This window comes from Balaenoptera acutorostrata, chromosome 3, assembly GCF_949987535.1.
Source record: "Balaenoptera acutorostrata chromosome 3, mBalAcu1.1, whole genome shotgun sequence".
Taxonomy (NCBI): domain Eukaryota; kingdom Metazoa; phylum Chordata; class Mammalia; order Artiodactyla; family Balaenopteridae; genus Balaenoptera; species Balaenoptera acutorostrata.
The window spans coordinates 113,356,334-113,383,101 of NC_080066.1; the positions used below are offsets into that span (position 1 = coordinate 113,356,334).

A 26,768-nucleotide genomic window follows, 5' to 3' on the forward strand; every position below is an offset into this window, starting at 1 on the left:
TAAAGTATTGTTTTATACACTGCATGACATCCCATTGTACTTTACCAGAACCATATCTGTTATCAGACATAATGAAGGTCATTTCCAATTTTTAAAAAATACTTCTGTAGTCATCTGAGTGCAGAGCTAATACTTCTATAGTACCAATCTGTAGTAGTAAAAATATGAAATACATTGCTAAAGAACTCTATCAAAAATCTGTACCTATTTATACTCCCTAGAATAGGTTTTCCTTTTTGAAGGGACCTTGGAACATCTTGATTCATACTCATTCTCACCATCATCCTACATCATATACCTCACATTATACTACAAACTGCACTTATGTTCATATTTAACATAGCTATCTTTTTATCAAGTAAAAAGTACATTCCACAGTAACATTTAAGTCTTCTTGAAGGATAATATACTGATTACAATAGCTGACATTTATTGAGACACACATCAGGTACCATGCTAGACACTTTACATATCTCACCTCATTTAAACCTTTTAACTACCTTGTCAAACAAGGACTTTATTTTCCCCATATAAGAGATAAGGAAAGCCAGGCTTACACAGATTAGGGGATTTGCCCAGTGTATTAGTTTCCTATTGCTGCTATAACAAATTACCACAACTGAGTGGTTTAAAACAACACAAATGTATTATTTTGTAATTCTAGAGGCCAGAAATCTAAAATGGGTTGGGCAAGGCTTTGTTCCTTTTGGAGGCTCTAGGGAAGAATCCATTTCCTTGCGTTTTCTAGCATCCAGAGTCCTCCCATGTTCCTTGACTCATGGCCCCTCATCACTGTGATTGCTGCTTCCTGTTGTCAAATCTCCTCTGACTCTGACCCTCCTGTTTCTCTCTTATGAGGGCACTGGTGATTACACTGGGCTCACCCAGAAAAACAGGATAATTTCTCCACCTCAAGATTCTTAATCACATCTACAAAGTCTCTTTTCTCATGTTAAGGTGACATATTCACAGATTCTAGAGGTTAGGACCTACATATCTTTGGGAGGGGGCCATTCGTGCGCCTACCACACCGAAAATAGAGTTGTAAGAGATGGAGCTGGCACTCAGGCTGACTGACTCTGGAGGCCATAACTAAAACCACTATATACCTTTTCAAAGTAAAAGCTGCATGGGAGTAATGCTTCGCAATTTTGATCCAGTAGAAAACAGAATACAAATTATCTACATTTAAATGAGTCCTTGCTTTAAAATTTATACAAATGTAAAACACGGTGTGTTTTTAAAATACTATAATTTTATAGCCAAGACATGGAAGCAACCTAAATGTCTATGGACAGATGAATGGATAAAGATGTGGTGTGTATATATACACAACAGAATACTACTCAGCCATAAAAAAGAATGAAATAATGCCATTTGCAGCAACATGGACAGACCTAGAGATTATCATACTAAGTGAAGTAAGTCTGACAGAGAAAGACAAATACTGTATGATATCAGTTATAATGTAGAATCTAAAATGTGATACAAATGAACTTATTTATGAAACAGAAACAGACTCACAAATACAGAAAACAAACTTATGGTTACCAAAGAGGAAAGGTGGTGGGGGAGGGATAAATTAGGAGTTTGGGATTAGCAGATACAAACTACTACATATAAAATATATAAACAACAAGGTCCTACTGTATAGCACAGGGAACTATATTCAATATCCTGTAATAAACCATAATGGAAAGAATATGGAAAAGAATACATACATGTATAACTGGATCACTGTGCTGTAAACCAGAAACTAACACAACACTGTAAATCAACTATACTTCAATAAAAAATAAAATAAAATAAAATACTGTAATTTGCTCCTTTTAAAAAAATCTGTATTTTTTTTAAGGATGCATGGCTGATATATAGTTTCTCCTGAAACCTTTTACTTATAACCTGCATATACAAGTAGTACCTTACTTTTTTAAACTATACAGTACTACTTTATTTGGTACCTATTAAAATTAAACCACAATAACTAAAATATAGTATACCTGGGGGTGGAATTTCTAGATCAGTTGTCTGCTGGACATTAGTACGACCCGGTCTAGGATCAAAAGCAGGAACCAAAGCTGAAAACTGCCGCTTTAGTACATAATCATCATCCCATGTTCTCCGGCGTCCCCCTTTAGTTTCATACTCTTCTTCTTCCTATTAAAATAAAATTCCACGTACAAACATTAAAAGGTAAAACTCTTCATTACTGCTAAAGTGATATGCTATCTATAAAATAAGGTATATGTCAAATACTTCTCTCTAAAGGTATTACATGTCCTTATTCAACCATATTTCTTAAGCACAATATGAGCCAAACGTGTAGATACATAAATTTCTTAATGATTTACGTTTATAAAAAGTAAGCTGCTGTATGGTTAAAATTTCAAGAGTCACACATCTGGTAATAAAGCTAAATGAAAAGTCAAAAAAAGATAAGTAGCTTTAGTGATGGTTATACAAATTTACACGTGATAAAATGACAAAGAACCATACACACACATTGGACCAATGCCAGCTTCCTGGTTTTGATACTGTACTCTAATTATGTAAGATGTAACCACTGGAAGAAACTGCACAAAGGGCACACAGGACCCTTGGATCTTTGCAACTTCCTGTGAACGTATAATTATTTTTAAATAGGCTGTTTTTTTAAAAAAAGTGTAAACTGTATTACATACTGAATTACATACAAAACAGATAACGGTGCTTGGAAGTTGCTTTAAATTACTATGGGGCAAATAGTTCAAACAAGTTCGACAAAGTGTTGATCTGTCAAATGATGGGTTCTTGGGGATTCATTGCACTATTCTTTCTACTTCTAGCATGTTTGAAAAATTCCATAATAAAAGTTTTTTTAAGGAACATTTTCTCCTCTCCTTCACTTTTTGTATCAACAAAAAAAGAGATCAATGAATTGTAAATATTGTAAATGTCTGATGTAATAATTTTTAAATAATAATTATCTATATACTTAAATGTACACATATAGACCCCTCATATTTTGAACACTTAATTGAAATTAACCTTTATAACAAATCAAACTGACATTTGACAGCTCTGGAACCAGAATGTCTGGGTTTTTATCCTGGATCCAAAACTTCTATGTGTGAGCTTTAGTAATCATGAGGCAGGAGATACATGGGCTTCAGGCTGGACACTTACAACCAGCCTCCTGTTTGCACTTCCTGAGACAGGAGATAGGTGGGCTTCAAGGTTAGGTATTTAAAACCAGCCTCCTGTTTGTAATTCAAAACAGAAATAACAACAGAAACAGGGTAAATATTCAGGCTTTGTCTCCTGAGGACACTCTAAGATAACAGTCCTGGCAGGGACAGAGAGGGGCTAATCCCTGTTTGAGTAAAGATCAAGAGGTCACATATTTCCCATCCTTGGGGCGAGGGAGACACTGCACATGCGCAGAAAGGCTCCTTGGGGGTCAAAAAGGAGGAGGCACCACCCCATAATATGTAATGCCAAGGCCACCCATAGGTCTCTGGGCTGGAATCCATCTTGGAAAAAAGTAGCGCAGGCATGTTGGAGAGGGCCCTAGGGCAGGTCAGGTGTGGAAACAGAAACCAGGTAATTGGCTAAGGATAAACAAAGACCCGGAAGAACTGCCCTATATAAATGACTTAACCGCCTCTTCACTACGCTCCTCATTAGGGGGGACGCCCACACCCTTTCTCTCCAGGTGTGCATCTCTGCCTTGCTTCTGTCTTAATTAAACAAACTGTTTCTCTGTGTTCTCTCCCACTTGTCGTGCTGTGTCTCTAATAATAAACTTTGTACCTGTTTTTACAGTTTCTGCCTCCTTAAGAAATGCATTTTTCAACGGGGCCAAGAGCCGGTGAAAATTTGCTTCTAGCTTCTAGTCCCTGCTGGTCTGGTGGCCAGGATTCCTGGTTTTCATCCAGGCTACCCAGGTTCAATTCCTGGGCAAGGAACTAAGACCTTGCTTCAAGCCACGGCTCACTGCTGCCTCTCCAAGGTCAATCACTTCACCTGAAAATTGGGACTAATAATCACCTCAAAGGGTTGTTGAAAGGACCGAATTAGTCACTATACATAAACAGTGCCTAGCACGTAATTAATGATAAATGTTAGTTAATAGACTAATACTTCTATTACTCTACTATGAAAACTTAGAAAATAGCTATTAACCATTTTAGTATATGTTTACTGCCACCCAAAGGCCAAGATGAGCAGGTTTCAAGTAAGAAACTCCTGCATGCGCTATGTATGGTAGAACAGTCATGGACTCCATCTGGAATATGCGACCCAAGCAGTTGGGCAAGTCTCTGTTAACTCCATTCAGTAGCTTCCTGCCCTCACCCTGCCCCTGCTGTATATTTTTCTAGGCATTTTAGTTGGTGCTTTACTGTGAAAAGGGAAAAAAATACACTGTAGAGAAGGTAAACATGAAGATATTACCTGCTCCCCGATAGGTCGGCTCCCCGCTCCAGCTGGGACCTGTGGTAGCTGAGAGGTGACAGCATGGTGTGTTACATCAGAGCGGGAGCCAGCTCGACGCTGCAGGGATGGACGTCTCAGAATCTGATACAGAAAATGTAAAGAGACATGTCTAATTATCTGACCCATATATATCCCTATTCAGCCTTGACCTGAACTATAAACCTATATTACCAAAACTGTCATTAGAAAACTTCCTATTCATTAGCCATGTACAGAAAAGTTACAAAGTGAATGTTTTAAATTCATCATGCATCATATACTAACCTTCACAAGAAATGTGCTAATATTCTATATGTTTTCTAAGCAAGATATACTAAAAGCATTTTTTGGAGTTCTCCACCCCACTATAACTCAACTTATGAAAAAACATGTTTTAATTTAGAAACATTTTATAAAGGGAAATAAAAATTATACAAGAAGTTAAAAATAAAAGGCATTTTCAGGCAACAGTTCAATTTGAAGACAATCATAGTTATCAAACACTAAGAGTTCTGGATCATACTGCCTAAGCTTGGGTCCTACTTTTCTACTTAACTCTAAATAATACGGGCAAATTATGTTTTCTATGTCTCTGTCTCATAGGTCTGTGTAAAGACTGATGAGATAACATGCAGATACTGCTTACAAAACAGTAGGTACCAAAAATTTCTAAGTATAACTATTGTGGAAGAACCATGAAAATTATATTCTTTAGGATTAGTGCAGTTCTTCACACTTTAAAACCTGTGAAGACATCAGATGTGACACTGTAGTGTTTTTCAACTATAACCAATTTATTTTCTTTCAAAAAATGTCATAAATGCTCAGATTAAAAGTGCTTTTCTTAGTTAACCACACTTTTCATACCGGTGCCATATCGCTTGCTTCAAAGTTCAACCAGGGGGCTTCCCTGGTGGCGCAGCGGTTGAGAATCTGCCTGCCAACGCAGGGGACACGGGTTCGAGCCCTGGTCTGGGAAGATCCCACATGCCGCGGAGCAACTGGGCCCGTGAGCCACAACTACTGAGCCTGCGCGTCTGGAGCCTGTGCTCCGCAACAGGGGGGGGCCGCGATAATGAGAGGCCCGCGCACCGCGATGAAGAGTGGCCCCCGCTCGGCGCAACTAGAGAAAGCCCTCGCACAGAAACGAAGACCCAACACAGCAAAAATAAATAAATAAATAAATAAATAAAGGAATCTTGGTCACAAAAAAAAAAAAAAAAAAAAAAAGTTCAACCAGGACTTTGCTTTTCCTCTCTTCATTTCAATTATTAACACCCTGTCTTAGCTGAGAGAATGGGGGACTCTCTCTACCATAACCTCCTCGTATTCTTGGTCCTCCTGATTGTCATCTTCATTTTCATCATCTTCCTCATCTGGCTCCGGCAAGTCCTCATCATCATCTAGCTCAGCTAGCAGAGTACTGGCACGGCAGCTATCTAGGAAATCTAGAAAACAAAACCAACGATCTTCCTCTTAACAGAATTAACAAAGCATAACAAAGTAACTTTGCATATTGATTTTATAATACAAAGGTAAAATTCCAAAGAGACAAGTATAGAGGCCACATCTAGTACTGCCACTCTTCTACCACCACACATAAAGGATGAGTAACAATGGTAAATAGTCACAAGCATGAAAACAACATGGGATAAAGGATGGTCATAAACTAAATCTGTATCTACAAAATCATTTTTAAAAAGGTCAACAATATGGGGTATGTTAAAAAATAAAAACAATCCTATCATTATTCTCTCTCTGCACAAGTCACAGGAAACATAAAACGGTGGAAAGAGAACACTGGAATCATTCGCTCTGTCAACAATTATCTGTTGAGTACCTACTATGTGCCAAGAATTCTGTTAGCCACCAGGTATATGCAGTTGTAAACAAAATAGACATGGTCTGAGCCCCCATGGAGCTTACAGGGCAGAGAGGCATTTAAAAGTAAACAAATGAATACATAAATATAAACTGTGAAAGATCTTACGAGGGAAAAGAACAGAATTAAATCGATCAGAGAGACCTGAGTTTATCTATGTGACTGGGGAGGTTACTTAATGATAATGACTACTTAAAGATAATGCCTATTTACTATGGAATAATGTTAGGTACCATCTTTCATATTATGCAAATTATCTAGCACATAAAAAAGTTCAATAAACTTGAATCCCTTTTGTCTCCCTCCTTCTTAGGATCTCTTCCCTTCACCCTTCAGTAAAGATAAGGTCAAATTTACACTGCCCCACATAATGAAGATGCTGAGAAGCTGTTCCCCACAGGAACTGAAAACAAAAGGAGGAATAATGGGTCTAAAACAAGGTAAGTTTTTACTGGATCTGGAATTAAAAAAACTTCTATGGATAAGAAGACAGTATAGTAGTATATACTCTATATTCCAAAAGAACATCCAGAAAACAATTTATAATTATTTAGTAGAAACTTGCATTTGCAAATTTCTGAACCAAATATAATTTTTTAAGTCTAATAATTATATAGGACTAAAAATTCAATGCCTTTTACTGTGACTTGCCATTGCTTGTAAGACATATTCTGATTTCAGAATATTCACAGCTAAATTGGCAACATTTTTTTCCTTAGTGACATAAGATAATCTTATAATTAATGGCATCTTAAATTTGATGAAATATATTACCCCTAACATAAGTAAAGTGCCATCCTGCAATTTAGGTAGTGGTTCTCATGAACATGATGTGGTAGTATACAAAATAAATCAATTCCACTTTTTGGTTTATTTTTAAAGGAAAAAAAATATATATGTATATATCAATTCCACCTCCTATATGTTACAATTCACTGAAGTCAGAGGTTTAACTCATCTTCCCTTTTTTTATCAGAGTATAAGAATATTATATATGCATATATTTTCAAAAAGCTCCTTATTTTATACATTTGACCATATTACAGAATCAAATCATGTCCCTCAAAGTTTGCATATATAGAAATTATTTTATAAGGCAGATGTTACTCTGATCCTTCATATAGCAGCACTCTCAAAGAGTCCTCCAGTTTTAGAAACGTAGAAAAGGAAATTTTAATCACTAAAGAATAATTTTTAAAAGGCAACCAGTAGCCCTAACTCTTCAATATTCTTTCCCACTAGCATACCCACAACTTTCTTAACCTTCACATGATTTAGAACTAAAGCTTAAAGTTAACATATTAACAGGAAGAAGCAGAAAGCCTCCATGAGAAAAACCAAAGGAGAAAAGTTTACTCAGTGAATATACAATACTTTGGTGTAACAATCATCATCATTTTGCTATATACATATTTAATAGCTAAAGTAGAAACAGAAATGTAATGCTTTTCCTAAAACCATAGAACATCAGATGCAATTCTTGGCTTTAGAAACTCGTCGAACAATATGAAAATATTTCACAACGTACTGAGTGAAAAGAGCTGTCTGCAAAGGACAGAATCCCTTTTTGTTTAAAAAAACAAAAACCGAAAGTATATATCAAATGATATGTATTAAATGACAACAGTGGTTGTCTCTGGAAGGTATGAACTAGATGATTTTATCTGCTTCTATATTTCCTTTCTATAAAAAGTTTTACTTTTCTAGTAAGATAAAATAAGGTGATCAGAAACATATTTTAATTGAATCAGATGGTTTTATCACTGACTACATACCATGGAAGCTATAATAATGTAACTATAAAACCCCCTAAGCAAAAATTATTTCATCTGAAAAAAATTCAAATGTTACCTAAATAAAGAATAATTGCCAAAAGACTATGGTAATAGTTGTGATATTGTGATTTACAATAAATTTGGTCTTCGCCTCTGTTCTAGGCACTGAGTTCCTAAAACTCTTGGAATTTCCTAAGAGATAAGAGCAATAGAGGTGTCTTTGTTATTCATAACCAGAGTTGTTTTAATGAGACTTTTAAAAAGCCCTTAGGTAATCTAAGGAAGGAGCTGGTTGTTAGTGGAACCAACCACAAGTAGAGGGTTGGAACTTTCATCCCACCCCTTAGACCTCTGAGGAGAGGAGCTGGAGATTGAGTCACCAATGGCCAATAATTTAGTTAATGGTGCCTAAATCATGAAGCCTCCAAAAAAAAATCCCAGAAGGCTGGGGTTCGGAAAGCTTCCAGGTTGGTGGACATGAACACACCGACAGGCCAGGAGGGTCCCTAAACTCCATGGGGACAGAAGTTCCTGTGCTTGGGACCCTTCCAGACTTCACCCTATGCATCTCTTCCACCTGGCTGTTCTGAGTTATATATCTTTTTTTTTTTTTTTTGGCCGAACCACGCGGCTTGTGGGATCTTCATTCCCCGACCAGGGATCGAACCCCGGGCCTCAGCAGTGGAAGCACGGAGTCCTAACCACTGGACTGCCAGGGAATTCCCTATATATCCTTTTTATAATAAACCAGTAACCCAGTAAATAAAATGTTTTCCTGAGTCCTGTGAGCCACTCTAGCAAATTAATCCAACCCAAGGATGGGATCATGGAAACTTCCAATTTATAGCCAGTCAGTCAGAAGCACAGATGACAACCTGGACTTGTGATTAGTGTTGTGGAACTAAGACTTTAACCTGTGGGATCTGATACTATCTCCAGGTAGGTAGGTAGTGTCAGAATTGAGTTAAATTTTAAGACATTGAGCTGATGTGGGAAAACGTCACACACATCTGGTGCTAACGACATGCCAGAAGTGAAGCATTCTATGAGTAGAGTACTAAAAGTACAGGAGACACACAGGAGTGTTTTTCCTCTTACATTACAACGTACAGGAACTATCAATTTACAAAGCTTATTAATCTATCACACTTCTTTCTTCTCTGATAAAGGTATCAAATATCTCTGTTATTATGGTTCTTCTAATAAAACTTCACTAGTGACAAAAGGCAAAAAAAGGATGACACACAAAAAGTTCCTAGACGTCTATTTACAATCAGATAATTTCTTAACAGTCCTGCATATCACTGTGAGTTTTTTCATCATATATGAAGCTGCCATATTTGTAAGAAGAGAGAATTATCCTTTTCTAATCAAAGGTTAAAAATAACCAAGGAGAAAAATGTAGTAAAAGCATCGCTATACAAATATCTAAATATTGTAAACTATAACTTACCATATAAGGAATATTCTGCTTCCTGACCTGTGTCACTCTCACTGGAGGTTGATGTGAGGCTGGTGGTCAAAGTATTACTTAATGACTGACCAACTGATAAAGCTGTTGTTGCTGTAGCTACATTGCTGCTGCTAGTGACACTGGATGTTGACATAGTCACTGTTGATGTAGTACCAGGTGTGGTCAAATTAGGGAAACTCTGAGCACCCATAAGAGGAGAAGCTAAAGATAAAAATGAAGCAAATTAGTACAAAAAGGGAGGATTATATAAACCTGAGAAAAACTACGTTGTATATTTAGGAAGAAGAATGAGGTCATGAAACGCCAATTATTAAAAGGCTGAAAAGCAACAACTTTGGGAACCCAACTGAAATCCAACTAAAAATTCTTATTTTTATAGCATTATTATTTTTCAAAATGTTAAGCCTAGCTTTTTAAATAAGTGAAACAGGCAATGAAATAACTCCCAATGTTATTTTCCAAGGGAATTACTTTGACCCACTGGTAGCTTTAATTAGAATTAAAAGCTTTCAGAAGCTAATATCAATTCAGGACCTAAGTAAAAGCTATGCCAGTATTATGCTCTGGTTTCAATTGACTTTGATGATATTTAATAGTCATCTATTTCCTCTTGCAACTGTACTTAACAATTTATCACAGAGGAGTGAAAAACAGAAGTGTGTTATTATTTAGAATAAGAGGTTCTTTATCACACCTGATCAGAATTCTTAAAATATCACAATTCTATAGAACTTAACCTCATATTCCTGAAGTGCTAAATTTGACACAGTTGTATCTAACATGGTTAATGATCTAGTTAAAGACTGAAGCCAGAATCCACTTGAACAGATCCTACTTTGCATCCCTCAGAGTGGAAAAAGCATTGGGTTCCATAAGGAAAAGCTCACTTACTTGCTGTGCTCATCACATTCCTCCCCAAAGTATTAGTGTTGTTATCACTGCTGCTTCGGCTTAGATTCATGTTGTTCGTGGCATTAGTCCGTGCTATGTTTGCCACTCTCCTTACAAAACTCTCCAAGCTAGATGTTTCTCTTGAGGACAGGTTAGGAACACTTGCACTAGAGCTCATAGGGGCCCCAGCAGCTAACAAAGAACTCACTGACAGTCTGTTACTTGCTGAAGAGCTAAGGGGCCGTTGTGAAGCTGCTTCTTTATTAGTTAACTCAGATACTGAACTAACATCAGGAGAACTAACACTAACAATTCCCATGGATATTGCACTAGACTCCCCAGGAGCACGAACAGAACTATCCGGGCCTAACTTTCTTTCAGCATTTTCACTTCCCATTTCCGTTGTTAAGGTGCTGGTACTTGCACTGGAAGATGACCCTACTTCTGTTTGAGGGACGTTTTCAGCAGATGAAAGAACAACAATTGGTTCATGGACATCAGCTCCTGAAACTATACTGTGTTCCATTACAATTTCTGATCTCCGTTCCGTTTTGGTCGAACCCAAGCTGATGTCGCTGCTACTGGCCACGCTACACACAGAACTGCTGCTTCCTTTTCTACTTGAGGAGCCTGCAGCAGCAGATGTCTTGTCTGGACAGTTGTTTTTCACCAAGCTGCTCCATGATTGCGTTGTGCCTGAAACAGTGGATGAAACAGGTTTGGGTGATGCCACTGTATCAGGGTCGTACCCTGGTGCAAGCTTGAGGTCAAATTTTCCTTCTGCGCCCATACGGTAAGAGTTTGAGCCACCAGCATCCCAGGTGACATCAATCCAGCCTGGAAAGGGACAGGAGTTTGTAAGACCCAGCAGAAAGCAGATAGGAGCGTGTCAGACAGTAGCTCCACAATATGGGATCAGCTTTTCATCAGTGCTGCACTTCTCTGAATTTCTAGTCATCTAAGGTCTGCTAACTAAAATTAAATCCTTCCTTCTACTTCTCTTATTTCTGAACTGTTTTTTCTGGTGATACTTAATGTAAGGGTCATGTTTACATCTATTGGGGTTATCTTTTAAGGGGAAGAACTGTTAAAAATTGTAAAAAGACTGATAAAAATGGTAAAATATTGCAACTTCAGCAAGTATAGATGAAATCTAAGTAAAAGCTTTTTCAGTTGCTAAATATGATTATGTGGTCAAATGTTATTTATAGAAAAAAGTGCTGGCTTAACCATTAATTTCTAAGTTTGGGCTAAATCCTATAATTGACAGACAAAATATTCATATATCACTGTAGAAATTCTAGGTCACTATAGTTCAAATAACACTAAGTTAGCATTTCGGTTGTGTTCTCAAAGTTCAGTGGTTATTTGGTTCTCTTATGATTAAGTTTAATAAATTTGAATAAGCGCAGAAAATTCTAAAACCAAAATTTTAAAAGTATGCTAGGCTCTTTTATGAGATAGAACCTATATGATAAAGCTAATAACGTGAAGAGAACTAATGAGCGTAACAATATTAAATCTATATTTACTTATGCTTGGAAAATGATACTTATTCTTTTTTAAAAATGGTAATTTACTTCCAAAAACAAAACAAATTGCCTATTAGAAAGAAAATTAATAGAAATTTTACAATCTTATTTTAGTGCTATAAGCTAACTACTTCAGAGGAAGAAAAAACACATAAAAATATTTATTTTTGTAAAGTGCTAAGTCTTTATAAAGTTTAAATAAAAGTACTTTACCCATACACACACATATTCCCATGCATGTGCACACGCACACACACACATGCCAAGTTCATATATGTTTACGATGAGGCTCAGAGGGGTTTAAGTAATACTGAATTACCTGTGGGCATTATCTGCATACAAGTTGTTTGAGAGGAAACTGACTGCCCCAAATCTACATAATCTAGTTTAGATGACATTTCAATTGCCTCAATTTATTCTGTATGCTGAAATAACCTCTGAAGAACCAACATTTAACTATCTCTTCTGCAACATGGAAAAGCGTGAGAAAAGGAAAAGTTCAAAAACATATCCCAATCCCAAATAAAAATTACATTTGTATTGTATTAACTGGTCCCAAAATATACTGATAACTTATTGCATAGTACTTATCAAAATCTGTAACTGTAAATTTATCTGTTTTACCCAGAAAGCATGGGGTCATACTTTTTTGTTGACCATTGTGTATCTGAAGTCTAACAAAGTACCTTTACATAGTAGGCACTCATATTTGTGGAATAAATTAAAAAATGGATATTCCTACCAACACAAAGATTCTTTAGAAAGGAAAGAGATTTAATTGATATAGCATAGAAAAATAACTCAAAAATGTAAACTATTCATATTATGCTTGAGAATGTGTTTAAACTGATCACTCAGAAAGGGTACATACACACTATCCGTAAGTGTAAAGATACAAAACTCTGAACTCCTCGTATACTCAAAAGATAAAAAGGTATAATTAGTAATAACTAGCCATTATTAGAAATGGTTAGCTTAAGTATTTGAAAGTTAAGAACCCTCTATGGCATAAGGGTTTTAAGGTATGACTTCGCTACATTTGTCAAATCAGTAAAATAAGCCTTTCTTACATGCTAAATTCTGAAATTAAAATTCCAGTTGCTTCACTTGACTCCCGCCCAAGAAAAATACACTGTATTCACATATCTCTAACTAGCTCACACACTTAAAAGTCAAATAATTTAGGGGGAATAGACTGTTAACTAAGTATCATTAAGATGCCTAAAAACAAGAACACTGGAAATTTCTGAGTTGAATGGGACTATTATTATTCAGCTATTATATTTTTTTATGAATTTTGGCAGCTATGTACATGCTCACTCGCTATAAACCTGCTATCATGACAGTGATCTGCAATTAGTGTATGACTATACAGAAATGCATTTAGTAATGTAATTTAAGGAACAGAATCTTAAGCGTAATAAAACCAAAAATAGTTTAAGTAAATAAATGCCTTTATCACATAGTTAAGATATCAAATGTTAGTCATTCTCCTAAGCATTGTCACTTTTATTATGTCTCTTTCAATATTTGGTGTAAGTTGAGAATATGAACATTTTACTCTTCTTTTTTTTTTTAATGCTAGGCAAAATTCATAAGAACCCACTACTGGTTAGGCAAATTACCCACTAATAAGTGAGTCTTTTAAGTTATAAGAAAAAAACCTAGCCAGTATAGTTGCTTCTGGGAGTTAACAGCAATTTAAGTGGGTATGGACTTCCTTAAAATCTACAGAATCAAAAGTTAAAAATGAACTTGATTTTAAACAATAACCCTTACCCCAAAGAAAAACTGGTAGACTGAGAAACATTGTGAAATATCTTATAATTAACTAATAAATGAAAAGGCTACAATTTTTGTTCTATGCTTTACTGAAAAATATTTAACTATAAATGTTAATGCTTTTTCTTCTATGTGACTCATAATTGAACAAAAAATTCTGCCCTGATTCTTGTCAAGCCAACAAGATAAAAGAAAAGCATAAGAAATTAAGATAAAAATCAATGGAAACTTATGAATAATAAACTAAAAAAAACACAAAAACAGCAGAAAATGTGTCTTTAGGGTATTCACCTTATACTAGCTTATTAATTACTTCAAAATATTAGCAATAAGTTTTGAGTCAAAACCTAAGAATTTAAAATGTTTCCTATTTCTAAATAAATGATTTTTCCCACTTTTAACATAAAACCAATAAATCAGTTCTACTTAGTCCTGGAACATTTATTCAATTTATAAATTACCCCAAAGTAACAAAAGAAAAATATTTTGTTATTTAAATACTTGATTTCTACACTACAAATGCTAAGCACCTACTCACCATTATGCAGTTCTCCTGTGACGGTGCCTTCTCCCTGTGGGCTGCCATCCTGATCCCGCCATTTCCAATCAAGGCCTCTGATCACACGAGCCCCTGGAACCATGTACTTCAGTACCTGGGAGCGTACTAGACGTCTCTGTCTTCTAAGGTTAGCTTCTGCTTCCTTAGCTGCTTTTCCTGTAAGGTAGAAATTAGAGAAATATAAACAAAGTCGCTTTTTATAAATATAATTGTTTTAGTAAGTTAGAAAAACCTACTCTCTTTACCTAGCTGATCTTCACATACTCCATTTACAGTCCCATAAAGTTCAAATCCAGATAGTGAGAGATAATGGGTTTGGCCACTTGCATTCTTCCCCATCTGTTTAATTCTCACATGTCGCCACCCTTGTTTCTCATCCTTCGGTGGATCAAGAGGCCAGGTGGCTGTTGACCTGTGAATGTGTTAGGGAAAATATTATGTAATGGTTTAAACATATGAAAAAGATGTTTAAGGTGGTGAAGATTTTGTTACATAATAGAAAACTATATGAAAAGTAAACTAACTTTCACGTTCAGTCAACAGTTTGTTACACAAGAATCAAGAAATCAAAGGAGAAAAATAGCAGTAAGGAAAATAAATTAAAAATGAAATATGTAAATGCATATTATTAATTTGACTCATAACACTTAATGACTTATGAATAATAAAATCCAAAGAAATAATATAAGAAATTTTATGAATAACAATGTTTTTATGATGAAAAACATTTTTAAATTTTTGCAAAATTTTAAATGGTATACTAAAATATCAACTTTAAAGCTTGAAAATATTACCTATTAATCCTAATGTTAAGAAGCTCCTTCCATACTACATCACATACAGAAAAGTAATTTAACTCTACACTCTACTCCTCAAAATGTGCCACAATGTACAATTAAACTTTATTACAACTAAATTTTTTAGAAATATAATGCTGACTTTTTGTCCTTAAAAAATATATATACGATCAATATATAAAATTTAGGAAAACAGATACATAAAATAAGAAAAATCAATAGTCACTGTTAATTTGTCAAACATTCACATATACTATGTGAATAAATGGAGAGTTTAGTAAAAGTTAACTCCATTTTTTTTTGGTTTTTATCAGTGTGCTATATATACATACATACAGCTATATATCAACTTCTTTTTAAATAAGTAAGCTCAGCTTCTAATGTTTAAAGCATTTGATGGTTTTGATAAAGTCAGTATTTCAAAGTTTTAATACCTAAATTACAGAATCAAGTGATATTTTTAGAAAGAAAATCTTGTTTCAATATCTTACAAAAAAGAGAGCTCTAGGAGGATACAGTTATAAAAATAAACAAAGCTCTTTACTGAGTTTTCCAATTTACAAAGACTCCTCAACTAACCCTGGTTCATTGAGACTGCAGTCATCAACATGGGTATACAAAGAAGTCCAGTTCTGTCCATCTTTGGATACCTGGAAAACCCAATTTCTCAGTGCAGACCTTCCATAACCACGAGCATGACGAAGTGTATATGCTGATGGTACCACCCAGAGACCCAGATCTATGGCAAACCAGGCATTCTTATCATCATTGCTATGACAATTTAAAGCTGAACTGTCACGACTTAATATGTCTTCTAAGCGGCCATAAGGTAGATTTCTTCCTTCTGATGATGTTACTACTACAAGTCCATAAGCAGCTGGATTAACCCATTCATATGCAGTTCTACACAAAAACAAAGAAAATACTCTTAAGCAGTGTTAACAGTTAACACTATTAAAATAACTGCATTTGCTCAGACTAGCTTTTTTCCATATAAAATTATATTTATTAAGAAAACTTCTACATTTAACAATTCAGGTATTTTTTTCTTCATAAAAAGTAATTTGGATGGTCTTAAATTTAACCTAAAAGACGAAATTCCTAAAACTGCAGGATACTCAGAGCGGTTAATTTTATTCTACTACCTAGAATTCTTTTTCCAGGTGAATGTTTTCAACCTACATTAAATAATGACTTACTTGGCATTTGTCCCAATCCAGTAAATGATTCCATTTTCATCAAAATCATGCTGGTGCCGAAATATAAAATTTTGGCCTTCTCTTAATTTTCGAACAAAAACAAATGAAGATCGGTCAAAATCATACCACTGCTTTGCTACCTAACCAAAGAAAATATGGAAGACACCTTAATTATGATATTTTGAAATGCACTGCCCATTTGGTTCCTATCCCTTTAACGTGAATTATTTTATAATCAATATTCATTTAAGAATATTTGAAAAAGAAAAAAAACCCCAGAAAATTCCATAATCATAGCACCCCACTATTAATATCAGAGAGTATTTCTTTAGTTTATTATTTCAACAGACAGAATAAAACAAAGTCTTGATCAAACTTTACAAAAACATTTTTCTCTTATCAGTCTGTATATATTATGATAGCTATATAATATTCAAATTAATGGAAGTAATTACCAACTCGATATCCCTTTATTGATTAGCATTAAGGTTTTGTTCACTATTTGAGTATTACAAATAACTATAATAGACATCTTTATGAAGAAACCATTTAGAGTGTATAAAGATTATTTTCTAAAATGGAATTACTAGGTCAAACTCTATTGCTGTAACTCTGGAAAAATACTTCTCAAACCACTTTTCTAAAGGCCTAAACCACAGCAAAGAATGCTTATTTCACCATGCCCTTGCCAGAAACTCACCATTTTTAAGAGATACTGTTCTAGAGATTCAACTGTGGCTAAGGGTTCCATCTTCAACATCCTGCCGGTCCTGTCTATCAATGCAGTTTCACCAGGTGCACGTTCCAACCGAAATCTTAATCTTCTTGTAAGTATCTACACAGAAATGGTCAAAATGCTTCAGAAAATATTCTCCTTTTTTCTTAGAAGTTTGAAAATGAAAAATGTTACATAACACAGCAATTGAGATTTATAAAGTATAACCATAAAGGATCAATGTCTGTTTTCTATTAAATGTCTTTTTTTTAAAGAGGTCCACTGAATAATATTTTCAAGAAAGAAACAAAGTTTACTTAGAACTTCTAAACAACTTCAAACATACATGGTTTAAATAAATTATAAAACACTTAACAGAAATATTACAACCCCTAACTGATAACTTGCAATTTTCCAAGTAAGTTATAAAAAGTAGCTAATTAACTTATGCTTTTAAAGCTAGAATATATTAAATAATCTATGGCTAATAAACTTAAAAAAATACAAGACAGCTTCCAATCCGATATGCTTTAGTAAATAAAACAAGTATGTGCTTCATTTCTGTATACATCTTAACTAATTCCTATAGACACATAATTAAATATTTACATGTACATTTGGAAAGCATTTCAGACTGCAAAATTACCAGGGGGCACATTCCCAGCCTTCCTATCTTTGTATCTTGCACAGTCTCCTAAAATGAGATACATATAATAAAAGATGTTGGTGCTCCTAGGACTGTAAAAGTATAAGCAGGGCAATTTCCAGTCTTTGAGACCTATTTCTACCTCATTCATCTATCAAGGATAAAACCTTTAAAAGGATAGACCAAAAAATCCCCTTGTTCCTCTATATTATTCTGTCTGAAGCAAAGCACAAAGTAGACCTCTACATCTTGTTTAATATATACATCATGTCAGATATACTAATCATACTGTAACTCTATGAACAAGCTTTCTAGTCTGGGAGTCTAGTTGGCTTTGGTAACACTACTGGGTTCTTGGAGGTATGGTAAGTTTCTTGCCTTGAGTAGGCACTGTTATTGCAAATAGTTTTAGTCACTTATTAAAGGCCATATTTAAAAGAAACTATTTGATACAGTGGAATGCAGGATAGATCAAATAAAGGCAAGATTCAAGGCCAAAGAACATGCTAGAAAATACTGAAGTAACCTACAGAAGATGTGATAAAGATCTGGTTTGGAATATTAGCAGTAAGAATTATTTGTTTTGTCTGTTAATATCTGGATACTAGCTGCTAACAAAAGAATAATTTAATGAATTAATAAGAATGTCAACCAAGTGACATTCAGGAAGAAAACAGGTTTTTTATAAAACCATGTGATAATGACAGATTTCAAAAATTAATAGAAATAGCTAAGGAAGGCCATCTGGTTCTAAACAATGACATACAGAAAGCAAGAAAAAAAAAACGTGCCTAAAATATTTTCACATTTTCTCATATGTTGAGATACACACAGAGACAAAGGGACTTAACTCATAATTCTAGAACAGAAGGACTCTCTTTTCTGCTTTCCCACTGATAAAGTGTCTTTCGCCAAATATGACCTACCAAATATGATTTAAAACCTAAAATAAACATTAAAATACCAATACATTCAAGAGTCATTAAAAAGAACAATCAAATGTCATTAAAGGTTAAAGTCTTCAATGATTAAGCACAATCGTTTTTTAATAAAATATAAAAGTGTTTTGGTTTTGTTTTTTTAAAGAAAACTGTCTAAGCCTGCTCCTAAATGCATTCAGCAATAATAGCAACTGCATCTTCCATGGTTACCTGGAGGTTATAAGTGGATCCTGGTGTATCATACAAATGGAGAGGTAGACGTTCAATAGATTCTAGTACAGCTATTAACTTTCGGATTAATGCAACAGCTGGTCGACTAGGAAAAAAAATAATTGTTAAGAGCTTTTATATAAGTTCATGCTAAAGTTCATAAAGAAACTGTAATAACCAACCTCATACAGACCCCCTACTTTCTTTATTAATGCAAAGAGAAGTTTAATTTTGTATTAGACTACATATGAGTAAGCAAAAATAATCTTATAACTCAGTTTCTTCACTTAATATTTCATTTTTCTTATGAAATGTTCATCAACTGCATTCAAAGTAATGTATAATTTAACATGTAATTTATTTTTTAAAGTTTAAACTATTTTATTATATAATATTTGATACATATAAAAGAATATATAAAGCAGCAGAGTTTTGAAAATGACAGTACTGTTGGCAAGGCAACACTGGTATAATATTTCTGGAAAACAACATGACAATTTACATCAAAAACCTTTAAAACATCATCAATAACTCAGTAATACAATTTAAAGGAATTTATGTAAAAAGATGTTTCCACCAAGACGCTTAAATTTTAGTATTAGTAATAATTTGCAAACAGCCAATATGTTTAATAGACTGTTTCAATAAATTATTATACATCCATATAATGTAATATGCACTCATTTAAAATGGTATTTAAATTAATGGAATTAATTGAATTTTGTTTATTATTTTAAAAATTCAATCACATTCAAAAGCAATAAAATAGTAAAATGCACCTTCATCAACTCATGACCCAGCTTCAACAATTACCTACTAATAGCCAATTGATTTCTATCTATATCCCCACCCATTTCTCTCCTTCCTATATATTTCAAAGAAAATGCCAGGGGACTTCCCTGGTGGTGCAGTGGTTAAGAATCTGCCTGCCAACGCAGGGGGCACGGGTTCAAGTCCTGGTCCGGGAAGATCCCACATGCTGCGGAGCAACTAAGCCTATGCTCCACATTTACTGAGCCTGTGCTCTAGAGCCCACGAGCCACAACTACTGAAGCCCATGCACCTAGAGCCCACGCTCCGCAACAAGAGAAGCCACTGCAATGAGAAGCCCGTGCACCACAACGAAGAGTAGCCCCCGCTCACTGCAACTACAGAAAGCCCAGGGGCAGCAACAAAGACCCAACACGGCCAAATAAATAAACAAATAAATAAATAAATTTAAAAAAAAAAAGAAAATGCCAAATAACATATCATTTCACCCAGAAATACTCTGGGTATGTACCCCTACAAAAGAATTCTTAAAAAATAAAATCATATCATTGCCACACCTAAAAGGTAATGAACAATTACTACTTAATATCAACAAATATTTAATCAGTGTTCAAATTTCCAGTTGTATCTTAAAGATTATCTAATTTAAAATAAGTGGTCAGGGCTTCCCTGGTGGCACAGTGGTTAAGAATCCACCTGCCAATGCAGGGGACACGGGTTCGAGCCCTGGTCCGGGAAGATCCCACATGCTGCGGAGCAACTAAGCCCGTGTGCCACAACTACTGAGCCTGCGCTCTAGAGCCTGTGAACCACAACTACTGAGCCCGCGTGCCACAATTACGGAAGCCCGCACACCTAGAACCCATGCTTCGCAACAAGAGAAGCCACTGCAATGAGAAGCCAGCGCACTGCAATGAAGAGTAGCCCCCACTCGCCGCAACTGGAGAAAGCCCGCATGCAGCACCAAAGACCCAACGCAGCCAAAAATAAAATAAATTAAAACAAAAGTAAAAAATTAAAATAAATAAATAAATAAAATAAAATAAGTGGTCAGTTGCATTCACAGCAGACATGTAATCTTCCTTTTATTCCATTAGATTAAAAAATACTTTAAAAATCTTTCCTTTTTTATCTATTTATAATATAAGCTACTTTTGTACTGAATAAAAAAGTTCCGGGCTTCCCTGGTGGCACAGTGATTGAGAATCTGCCTGCCAATGCAGGGGACATGGATTCGAGCCCTGGTCTGGGAAGATCCCACATGCCGCGGAGCAACTAGGCCCGTGAGCCACAATTACTGAGCCTGCGCGTCTGGAGCCTGTGCTCCGCAACAAGAGAGGCCGCGATGATGAGAGGCCCGTGCACCACGATGAAGAGTGGCCCCCACTTGCCGCAACTGGAGAAGGCCCTCGCACAGAAACGAAGACCCAACACAGCCATAAGTAAATAAATAAGAATGCGTAGTGACACCATGATATCTTAAAAAAAAAAAAAAAAAGTTCCTACTTTGTGTATAAACACTATAATACTAGGCTCTATTTTAAAGGAAAGCTATCAACTTGCAAACACTGCAAACAGCAAATTAAAAGAAATTTGGGGATTTACCTTTCATCATCTTCATTTTCACTAAAGGCTGTTTTAAAAACATTTATTCTTTCTACCAGCTGACTACAATCTTGCTTCATATCTAAATCCATGCTCTTAAAAAAAAAGGAAAAACAAAGTTTTAAGGCTGTTACTGAAATTTACCAAAACACATTCTGCAAGATGAATATAAATATATTACAAAATTATCAATACAATATAAGTGAAATCATTATTTTCTTTCAATTAAAATTCTTTTCATTATATGACTAGCAGATCATGGCTAATATCTTCAGTGTTATAATGGAGTGGCAATTATACTCCTTTTCTCAAACTGTAGTGGTATGCAAGGTAATTTCAGATTATTTATGAACATTTTACATTTTAACAGTACTATTTACATTAATTAATATTAGAAAAAATATGACTGGTATATCAAAACAATCATTTCATAGATACTACTAAGTGATATAAAGTGATGCTATATCAATATAATTTTAATAAATGAAAATGGTAAAAATAATGAAGGAAACACTAGACTGCAGTTAAAGTACAATGATTAAGATCAAGAAATTAAAATGGCAAATAGAACTAAAATGGGGAGAAAACCTTCACTTTTTATAATTTATTCTGTTAGAATTCGTTAAAAATAAGTGTGTGTGTGGGTGTACATATATACACACCTTTCATTAAAATAAAGGAAAAAATTTTATCACAATAAAGAGATAGTAATGCAGACTAAATTGAAGAGAAATATAAGGTTATTAGCAAATACTTGTCAAATATTCACATAAACTTCCTAAATTGCCAATGCTCATAAATTAATTTTATGCAAATATTTTAGGTATTAAAAAAGGCCTACAGACTAACTCCATTTTATGTTAAGTTACGAGGAAATCACAGCAGTGAATAATGTTAAATCTTAGGCTACTACAAGCAAGTGTTTTGTTCAAACAAATCTTGAACAAATTATAATCAGGTAACCAAAACAATCTAAATAAACTCAATTATTTAATTCAACTGGCTCAAACTAATGATAAAACTTGAAAGGCTGGAAAAATTATAAATGTTAACATTTACTACTCAGTTTTTTAATACATCTTGACAAAAACAAAGTAAATCTCACTCTGTCAAAGTGTAGTTAAAAATATTTTTTTTAACTATATACCTCATTCTGTACTACTTCATAAACTTACATTATTTAAAACAGTAAGAAGCGCTTGCACCAAGCCACTACTGCACATTTCATATGGTGAAATTGTGTTTTCATCCTTCAAAAGTACAATTAGATTTTCTAAAGCTGTCTTCATTAAATCTCTCCAAGTGTTCTCACTCTCAATACACTAAAAGAAACAAAAATTTTTTTAATTGAAGACAATCGAAAAAACAAACAGGTCTTAACATAATTTATCAGAGCATCAATTACCATGAAAATAAATTAGATACTAAATTAGATTAAGAAATTCAGGGCTTCCCTGGTGGCGCGGTGGTTGAGAATCTACCTGCCAATGCAGGGGACACGGGTTCGAGCCCTGGTCTGGGAAGATCCCACATGCCGCGGAGCGACTAGGCCCGTGAGCCACAATTACTGAGCCTGCGCGTCTGGAGCCTGTGCTCCGCAACAAGAGAGGCCGCGATAGTGAGAGGCCCGCACGCCGCGATGAGGAGTGGCCCCCGCTTGCTGCAACTAGAAAAAGCCCTCGCACAGAAACGAAGACCCAACACAGCCATAAATAAATAAATAAAAATTAAAAAAAAAAAAAAGAAATTCAAATTATTAATGCAAATTATCTCTACCAGGCCTGGTAAACTCTTTTGTAAAGGGCCGACTGTAAATATTTTAGGCTTCACAGGCCACATCACATATCTTGGTCACACCTGTTTAAGTCTGCCATTGTAGCCACTAAAGCAGTCACGGACAGTATGTAAATAAATGAGCATGGCTGTGAGCAATAACACTACTATGGACACTGACTTTACACATGCATATAATTTTCAGGTATCATGAAATATTATTCTTACTTTTGATTTGTGTTCAACCATTTAGAAATGTAAAAACCCTTCTTACCTCACAAAACCATACAAAATTTAGCCCATGGGTGATAATTTGCTGACCCCTAATCAATACCCAGAATATAAAAGATAAAGGGAAAAAACTAAACCAAGATCACTGTGTGTCATAAAATCTAGAGGCTAACGTACTTGTCTATTTGTATGAAGTTCCCAAGATGACTCTAACTGAGTTGCTATGTTTCTGAGTGTTACCACTACTCCACGAGGCATGCTTTCAACAGCTTTAAAGTGGTCATCATATAAATCTCGAGCCATGGTTCGTACCTACCAAAATAAAAATAGTAAATGTGAATTTTTATTATAATTAATAATTTTACCAAATCTTGCTTTTAAATATATACATGCAACCTTTAGAATTAAGATGTTTGTGCCAGTATCGAGTTCCAAAAAATGTTACTACTTCTATTCATATACATCAAGAAGTTCGCATGGTTGAAAAACTACTCTAGCAGATTTTAGCAATGTCAAATCAAAGAACTTATAATTTTAATTTTTAAACTTTGTATTCATATACCAAATAGGAGCTTATTTCATTTAAATCAAATTAAACCTATAAAAAGGTAACTTTGCTCTTTTTAATAAAAGTAACCTGTTTTATGGTGAACCAATTAGAAAATACAAATAAGCAAAAAAAAAAAAAAGAAAGAAAGAAAAAAGAAGGAAAAAGAAAGAAAGAAAGAAAATTAAGCCATTTATAATTCCATCAACTGAAGTTGAACCTTTTAACAGTCTGGAGTGTACTTTATTATGTCTTTTTTCTATTTATATTATTCACACAAAGTATATAGGATGCTCATGTATTTATACATTTCATCAAGAGAAAGAATGACTGTATTATCAGTTTGGGCACTAATTACCTCTCATTTAAGTTCAATTAATGTTATTTGAGAGAGCAACCCACACATGTCCATGGCTTGGGTCTGATGAAATTTAGTACGTAACATTCTTTAAAATATATGCTTAAATAATGTAAATTTAAGATTTATGTGATTTCATTTAAATCACAAGCATAGCTCTAATGTAACAGAAAAAATTTCACTCCCTAAATGAATTAATAGTACCATCCCATTCTATTTTAGTGTGCCTTTCAGAATTAAAAGATAAGTAAGTTCTAGATATCAGACAACACTGAAGAAACTATTCCTTTATAAACAATATTAAGAAATAAAAACAGGTTAAAACTAATAGTTAAAATTATTTTTACCTAAAATTACTATATGTTGATATATACTGCTTTCATACGCAAAAGAATAGCCACATGATCACTGATTTACTACTGATTTCAAGGATCTGAATCAATAATCAAATTTTTTTAAGAAAATGAAACTACAGGACTGAGACTATATCCTCCTTGATTTACTTTTCTTTTGTACTGTAAAAGTTCAGTTCCCTGTGAGTTAATCTAGATTTGTTGGTTAATACAACATCAGTTATTCCAAAAAACTCCTGAGAAAGCTGACCGGTAGCTTTATAAAGAATTACAGCTGAGCCTCATTATTTGAGAATTTAATATTTGTGAAATCAACTAGTCACTAAAATTCATTTGTAATCCACAAATCAATACTTGCAGCACTTTTCACAGTCATTTTTCGGCAAGCACAGTGCAGCAAAAACTTTAAAAATGTGACCAGAGGGCTTCCCTGGTGGCGCAGTGGTTAAGAATCAGCCTGCCAATGCAGGGGACACAGGTTCGAGCCCTGGTCTGGGAAGATCCCACATGCCATGGAACAACTAGGCCCGTGAGCCACAACTACTGAGCCTGCGCGTATGGAGCCTGTGCTCTGCAACGGGAAAGGCCATGACAGTGAGAGGCCTGCGCACCGCGATGAGGAGTGGCCCCCGCTCGCCGCAACTGGAGAAAGCCCTCGCACAGAAATGAAGACCCAACACAGCCAAAAATAAATAAATAAATAAATAAATTTATTAAAAAAAAAAAAAATGTGACCAGAGCCTCACAGGAACCTAAACCTGTATTTCTCCAAGAAGCAATGGTTCAGTATTCATGGCAATTTTATAGAACACAACTATCATGAAAATGAAAACTGTATTTAGTTCAAATTCCTTTTACCATCTAATGGCTACCTTCAATTGAGATATTTCTTCCTCAAATTGCCCTTAAGATATCCTGAATTGGAAAAAAACCTCTGGCTTCACACTCTTTTTTGAAAAACACAGAAGCAATCATGGAATAATATATAGCTATAGAGGTAATATATTTTTTTTTATTTATTTATTTTTGGCTGTGTTGGGTCTTTGTTTCTGTGCAAGGGCTTTCTCCAGTTGCGGCACTTTGTTTCTGTGCAAGGGCTTTCTCCAGTTGCGGCAAGCGGGGGCCACTCTTCATCGCGGTGCGCGGGCCTCTTACTATCACGGCCTCTCTTGTTGCGGAGCACAGGCTCCAGACGCGCAGGCTCAGTAGTTGTGGCTCACGGGCCTAGTTGCTCCGCGGCATGTGGGATCTTCCCAGACCAGGGCTCGAACCCATGCCCCCTGCATTGGCAGGCAGATTCTCAACCACTGCGCCACCAGGGAAGCCCAATATATATTTATAAATTAAAGAAAGCAAGAGAGATAGAGGGAGCAAGAGAAAGCAAGCAAGCAAGCAAGCAATTTTCTTTCCCAGGTCTAGCATGTGGAAATGTGGAATATCTCTGGGATAGCCTAGCAAATTTACAACTGGAAATGAAGACATGAATGAATATATATATTATATAATATAGTGCTCCAAATAAAACCCCTTATGACTATTCCTATGGCCAAAGCCACACAAGTACCCCCCATCCCAATCACCCAAAAGCATTCTTCACATACTATATGAAAAAACTATATCATTATTATAGGTAAAATTAAAATGTGTCATCAGAAGATACTGAATCTAACTATGAGATTTTATTTTCTTTCAAAAATTAAAAAATTCAAGAACAATTGATATAATAAAGATGGAAATATAATGGCTTGGGACTTCCCTGGTGGTCCAGTGGTTAACACTCTGCCCTCCCAATGCAGGGGGCCCAGGTTCGAACCCTGGTCAGGGAACTAGATCCCACATGCTGCGACTAAGAGTTCGCATGCTGTGACTAAGAGTTCGCCTGCCACAACTAACAGTTCGGTTGCCACAACTAAGAGTTCGCATGCCTCATCTAAAGAGCCCACATGCTGCAACTGAGGATCCTGCATGCTGCAACTGAAGATCCAGCATGCCACAACCAAGAACCCGCATACAGCAATGAAGATCCCGAGTGCCACAACTAAGACCCGGCACAGCCGAATGAATGAATGAATGAATAAATAAATAAATAAATATTTTTTAAAGAAAGAAATATAATATAGAGACATGGATGTAGAAAACAAACGTATGGACACCAAGTGGGGGGAAAGCGGGGTGGGGTGGGGTAGGATGAACTGGGAGATTGGGACTGATATATATATATATACTAATATGTATAAAACATAACTAATAAGAAACTGCTGTATAGCACAGG

The 26,768-nt window shown here is 35.1% G+C and overlaps 2 protein-coding genes across 6 annotated transcripts in view; one reads left to right on the top strand and one right to left on the bottom strand.

Moving 5' to 3' along the window:
• Nucleotides 1–6,676, top strand: part of AP4S1 (adaptor related protein complex 4 subunit sigma 1) — a 75,657-nt gene extending 68,981 nt beyond the window's left edge. The window contains exon 7 of the mRNA XM_057544694.1: nucleotides 6,651–6,676. The gene's annotated coding sequence lies outside the window, so the exon portion shown is untranslated. The remainder of the gene's footprint in view (nucleotides 1–6,650) is intronic.
• The window catches only part of HECTD1 (HECT domain E3 ubiquitin protein ligase 1), a 93,644-nt gene that overhangs the window by 14,051 nt on the left and 52,825 nt on the right, over nucleotides 1–26,768 (bottom strand). For 2 of the 5 annotated variants that reach the window (XM_057544685.1, XM_007180683.3), the window contains exons 16-29: nucleotides 23,416–23,550; nucleotides 22,410–22,556; nucleotides 21,235–21,329; nucleotides 18,859–18,964; nucleotides 17,047–17,181; nucleotides 16,347–16,486; nucleotides 15,727–16,050; nucleotides 14,596–14,762; nucleotides 14,330–14,506; nucleotides 10,478–11,314; nucleotides 9,566–9,787; nucleotides 5,770–5,903; nucleotides 4,435–4,557; nucleotides 2,001–2,157 (exon numbers count right to left, since the gene is read on the bottom strand). In XM_057544685.1, the coding sequence (XP_057400668.1) occupies nucleotides 2,001–2,157; nucleotides 4,435–4,557; nucleotides 5,770–5,903; nucleotides 9,566–9,787; nucleotides 10,478–11,314; nucleotides 14,330–14,506; nucleotides 14,596–14,762; nucleotides 15,727–16,050; nucleotides 16,347–16,486; nucleotides 17,047–17,181; nucleotides 18,859–18,964; nucleotides 21,235–21,329; nucleotides 22,410–22,556; nucleotides 23,416–23,550 (2,899 nt within the window). The remainder of the gene's footprint in view (nucleotides 1–2,000; nucleotides 2,158–4,434; nucleotides 4,558–5,769; nucleotides 5,904–9,565; nucleotides 9,788–10,477; nucleotides 11,315–14,329; nucleotides 14,507–14,595; nucleotides 14,763–15,726; nucleotides 16,051–16,346; nucleotides 16,487–17,046; nucleotides 17,182–18,858; nucleotides 18,965–21,234; nucleotides 21,330–22,409; nucleotides 22,557–23,415; nucleotides 23,551–26,768) is intronic. The other 3 variants (XM_057544683.1, XM_057544682.1, XM_057544686.1) reach the window with 3 other exon arrangements.